Source organism: Pteropus alecto, unplaced genomic scaffold (assembly GCF_000325575.1).
Source record: "Pteropus alecto unplaced genomic scaffold, ASM32557v1 scaffold25, whole genome shotgun sequence".
Taxonomy (NCBI): Eukaryota; Metazoa; Chordata; class Mammalia; order Chiroptera; family Pteropodidae; genus Pteropus; species Pteropus alecto.
In genome coordinates this window covers 2,053,095-2,058,469 of record NW_006441955.1, presented here as the reverse complement: position 1 = coordinate 2,058,469, position 5,375 = coordinate 2,053,095, and the positions used below count along the sequence as shown (strand labels likewise).

The 5,375-nt window shown below is 48.6% G+C and overlaps 1 protein-coding gene across 1 annotated transcript in view; it reads right to left on the bottom strand.

Annotated features, from left to right (window-relative positions):
• The window catches only part of SLC5A9 (solute carrier family 5 member 9), a 19,916-nt gene that overhangs the window by 4,573 nt on the left and 9,968 nt on the right, over window positions 1-5,375 (bottom strand). Inside the window, exons 11-12 of the mRNA XM_006919167.1 lie at window positions 4,000-4,168; window positions 2,273-2,488 (exon numbers count right to left, since the gene is read on the bottom strand). Of these exons, the coding sequence (XP_006919229.1) occupies window positions 2,273-2,488; window positions 4,000-4,168 (385 nt within the window). The remainder of the gene's footprint in view (window positions 1-2,272; window positions 2,489-3,999; window positions 4,169-5,375) is intronic.

The following is a 5,375-nucleotide window of genomic DNA, read 5'->3' as shown; positions in this document are numbered from 1 at the left end:
AAAGAAAGAAAGAAAGAAAGAAAGAAAGAAAGAAAGAAAGAAAGAAAGAAAGAAAGAAAGAAAGAAAGAAAGAAAGAAAGGAAAAGAAAGAAAGGAAAGAACAAGCGTTCATCTATACACAGAAATATGATGATGAGCTTGAAGATTCTGTAGAACCTGCAAGTGGAGATGTCCAGGAGAGCAGTAAACCTACATCCCCTGGACAGCTCTGGTGGCTTTCTTGCTTCTCCCTTTTTGATGGCTCTGAAGAGAATACGGCAAGTTCTCTGGCTGATGTCAGTCGGGCCCAACCGTGACTAATGGAGCTCTGAACCATCTCCTTTCCAACAAAGCTCTTTCTATGGCCAGGCAGCTCTTTGTTACATACTGAACCAGGCACCCCTGGCCTGCCTCACCTTCCTACAGATGGGGCACTTCACACAGGGCATCCAGCTGTGCCTCTCTGGGGGATCACGAGAGCCTGGGCTGCTGCTGTGCTAGTAAATATCTCTCAGTAACCTTTACTTTATGTTTATGCTGTGTGTCACTAGTAGTATATGCATAGTGTTTCTCTAAGTCACCAGAAGGCAACTGGATTTGGGTTTGAATCTTGGGAGAGGGGTTTGGGCTTGAAATAGAGAATTGGGTTTCATCTTTACATAGAAGGTTGTTGAATTCATGGGTTTGGATAAGATAACTCCAGGACATTGTGGGGTGAGAAAGGCTATAGGTCACAGGTGGATCCCTACGGAACAATAACCCCATGAAGAAGGCAGAAGAGTGATCAGAAGGATAGGGAAAAAAGACTCAAAGGAAATATGTCATGGACGGGAGCAGACGAGAGGGCTTCAAGTAGGAAGTGGTCAGCGGAGTCTGGTTCTCCTCAGAATTTACTTCAGATAAAGACGGGGAATTGACCATTGACTTTTAGCAAAAAGGTTTGTGGGGATCCTGGCGAGAGCGATTTTAGCAGGAAAATGGGGGCGCCAGCCAGACGGCAGTGGGTTGAAAAGCTGACAAGATGTGAAGGCTAGGAATGGAGACCATGCTTTGAGAAAGTTGTTTTCGAGGGGTGGTGAGGGAAGAGGCATTAACTGGAGGAGAACAGGATCCGGGGAGGGATTCTGAACTGGGGAACACTTCAGTGCAGCAGTGAGACAGCACACAACGGAGGAAGCCGAAGGTTCGAGCAGTGGGGGAGATCGTTTCCGCTTGTTTGTAGGGATGGGTGACACCAAGGATATATATAAAGCGATGCAAACTCTAAAGCACCATACAGGTAAGGGGTGTTAATAGTGATTTCTACCCAGTGTTTCAGGGCCCAGCGTCTGGCATGGGCTCTGCTACGGGCTAAATTGTGGTCCTCCTCCCCAATTCACATATTGAAGTCCTAACCCCAGTACTTCAGAACGTGACTGTGTTTGAGGGGAAAGTCTTTGAAGAGGTCATTAAGGTTGAATAAGGTGATTAGCGTGGCCTTTATCCCATATGACTGGTGTCCTTATAAGAAGAGGTGATGAGGACACAGACAGGCACAGGGGGAGGCAAGGAGGAGGAGACAGCCATCTACAAGTCATGGTGAGAGGCCTTGGAGGAAACCGCCGTGCAGGCACCTTGATCTCAGACTTTCGGCCTCTGGAATCGTGAGAACGTACGTTTCTGTTGTCTAACCACCCTGTCTGTGGCACTTTGTCATGGCAGCCCTAGCAGACTGAGACGTGCTCTAAAGAAAAACAGTTTAGAAAGACTGGTCTCATGTCCGAGGACCGGTAAGTCCCTCAGCACGAGAGGTGAAGACTCCCACCTGAGCTCTTACTCTGGCAGACTCTGTTTCTCTTTTCACATACTGATTCTTGCCCAGCCAACACATCCCTGACCATTCTTCTAGGTCCGGCCTAAAGTCGCCCTGTTAAGGGCCATCCCCGGCACCCAAGGGTGACTCCTCTACTTCTGTGCTCAGCCTGCCCCTTGAGCTTCATCCGCCTGCATTTCCGTTGTGTGGGTATCTGTCTCCCCTCATGGACAGTCTCTGGCAGGACCATTCCTATTTGTGACCCCAGCATGGTGCCTGGCACACAGTAGGAGCTCACTGAGTAATTTCCCAATTGAATGAATGACTTTGCAGTTGAGAATTAATAACCCAACGAGCTCCCCCTCCCCAGGACATCTGTATGGCAACAGGTGAGACCATAACCCAAAGGAGTAAAACTCAGTGGTAGAATTCTAGGTGCTGGGGGCGGGGGAGCAGGGGGCAATTTGGGGGGTGGGGGTTCAGCATGAGCATTCCACTTGCCTTTTCCTCAGGGATGGGGGTTGTGCAGAGGCTGACAGCGACAATGACAATGGCAGTGAGCCCACAGAGGACAAGTGCAAAGTAGAGGTAGTGAAAGTTCTTCAGGATGGCCGGCCTCCAGTCCACCTCCCCACAGGCGGGGGCTGGGTACGAGAACTCCAGGACCATGCGCAGAAGCCCCACGGCCAGGCCGAACAGCAGGCCCCAGAAGGCTCCCTGTGGAGAGAGGGCAGTGGGCAGGCATGAGACCCCAGTGGGAGGCCCTAGGAGGCTAAAAGTCACTCTGGCCCAAGACTCTCTCCCACTGGTCGGTTACAGTGTTTGCAAGTCCTTCTGAGTGAGTTCCCCCTTAATGCTGAGGCTTTATCTTCACTTGGAGGCGATCAGAGTTGAGTATGGGAAAAAGCACAGGCTCCAGAGACCGACAAACGAGGATCTGGATCCTGGCTCCATTCCAGAATAACTGAGATGGTGACTCGACCTCCCTGACTCAAAGTTTTCTCATGTGCAGTGATAGGACACATTAATAAGTACTAAACATAGATGCTTAATATTCAACTAGAATGGAATATGATCCTGTAAATGGCAGGGAACACCCGGATCCTTTTTCCGAGCTTTCTGTTATAAATCAGAAATCAGTAGCGACACCTTCCTTTCGTTGCTTCTATTTCCCTCCAGCTTTTGTCTTTATTTATTTATTTTTTAAATAAAAGCTCTGGCATCTCCCATCTCTTCTTTATAGCACGGTTCATTCCTAACCCATACCGTTCCCTGTGTGTAAGAGTCCGATAACTTGTACTTTCATAAATAAGATGTTAATCGCGATTTCAAAAACCCTGGAATGAGCAGAAACATCCAGAGTCCTGCTTCCTGCTGGGCACCGTGTTTGTCAGCAGAAGGTCAGACCCTGCGAACAGGAGGCCCCGGCGGGCACCTTGCTTCCTGTTCCCCTGGGAGAGGGGCTTCTGCGATCTCCTTTGCCATTACCTCGAGCTCTCACATGGCTCTTGTGCAATTCTGTCCATGACACATCCCTTACCTCCTGAAGGTACGGCCAGCAGATCTGGACCTTGTCTAGACTGTCCTGGGGAGTAACCAAGGTTACAGTCTACAGAGTAACCAAAGTTATAGTCTTGGTACCTTTAGCTCCTCCTAGTCGTCTGTTAGATTTCAGTGCAGTGTCATGAATACCATGTAAGTTCACACTTTGTCCATCGTCATCATTGCTATTATTTTTGCTACATATAAAACCTTATAGTGTTATAGATGAAACAGACCCTAGCGATCTTCTAGTTTGTCTTGGGCTTTCACACATAACGCTTCCCTTTCCCCTCCTACTAATCCTTTGGGTCTCAGCTCAGATGTCACTTCAAGGCTTCCCTGATCCCTTCCTAAGAGTCCCATGGGTTAGATGCTTCTGTCCTTCACTCTCCTAGTAGCCATTATACTTTCTTATTATTGCTTATCAAATCATCTTTTCTCCTGGCTGGCCCAGTGATGGCAGACCTATGTGAACCTTGTAAATCATGGCATCCTGGAGCCTTCATAATGGGATTGATGTTTGTTGAGTGAATGAGTGAATCTAGACCCGATGCTGTGGGTGGGAAGAGGGAAGCCTGGAGGGGCAGCTGGTTTTTCCAAGGTCACAGAGAGAGGCCAGGCTATGATCAGACTGGCTTTCCTGACCCTGTGGTGACATGAAAGAGACAGTGGGCTTCTGTACTCACAGGCTCTGTGACCCTCTTGCAGAAGATGGCCAGCAGGAAGAGGGCGGTGACAGGTGGGGCCAGGTAGCTGGTGACAGACTGGATGTAGTCGAACAGCTGCCCGCTGTTGGAGCTTTGGATGATGGGGATCCAGAGGATGCTGATGATGACCAGGAACACCACGAACACTCTGCCAGGAGGGCACAGGACACTGTGAGGAGAGCTCAGGGTGGCAGGCATGGGGCAGGGTGAAGGAGATGCTCAGGAACCCGGAAGGGAGATGAAAGAGAATGCATAGTCGCTGAATCAGAGAATGTTAGGAGACCAGAATCCCAAATGGTGAGATTTCAGAAATTTAGACTCTTAAAACCCCAGAATATCAGAATTCCAGAACCTAAGAGACCCAGAAGTTTTGAACTGGGCGCTTTGGGGGTCATGTAGCCACTTGCTCTTCGGGGAGAAATCCATACCTTTCGCCCCCCCACCCACCTCAGTAAGTGGCCTCTGATCTTTGCTTGGAATGTCTTTCCTTCTCTTTCACACCCAAACCTCGTGTTGGACACCCTGCTTCTCCAGGATGGCTCTGGCTTCTAGGGACTTCTCCCTTCTCTGGGTTTCTCCAGCTCTAACTCTCTCTTCCTTATGTTGCTATTTAGTGCATAGAATAGACTCCAACTTCATCTCCTGACTCCCGCTCAATCGATCTTGGCTCAGGCCCAAGTCCCCAAAGCACTCTGTTTGTGTAATTTTGCAGGTGTATGACCAAGTTGATGAAAAACTTTGCTTTGATGTGTTGTGTGCAATAATGCATATGGCCAGAAGATGGCACCAAAACCCCACTGATCAATGAAATAGGCAGCAGTAAATCGGCACCTGGCAATTGAGTGTGCAGTTTTCAAAGGACATTCCTCTAGAAATATCTCTGCACATCTGCCCTGACCTCTCTTTTTCCTCCTATTTATCTCTCTGGCCCCGCTAGAGCAGCAGCTACTCAAGTGGCCTCCCTGCGGCTCATTCCTGCCTCTTTGCACAATGTGTCCTCCACTCAGGTCCTTCAATAGTCTTTGTGTGTTGTCCGGCTGGGGTACCGATGAGCAGGCTGTGGGAATCCATTAGGCAATGTGAGCAGAAAGCATCATGGTGGAAGGAATGGTGCATGCAAAGACAGGGATAGGGAAAAGAGCAGGTTTTCCAAACTCAAGCACCATCTACCCAAAGGAGAAAATGAACATATTAGTCCAGAAAACTTAGTTATAGAGCCTTAAATGATGAAGCAAAGATTTCAGAAAGGACCCCTTAATCCTATGTAAACTACAAAGCCCCAGCTTAGGGAGAAAAAGAAAAACTAGCCACCAAGTTATACTTTGAAAAGCGTAAAACCGATACCTACAAGATAA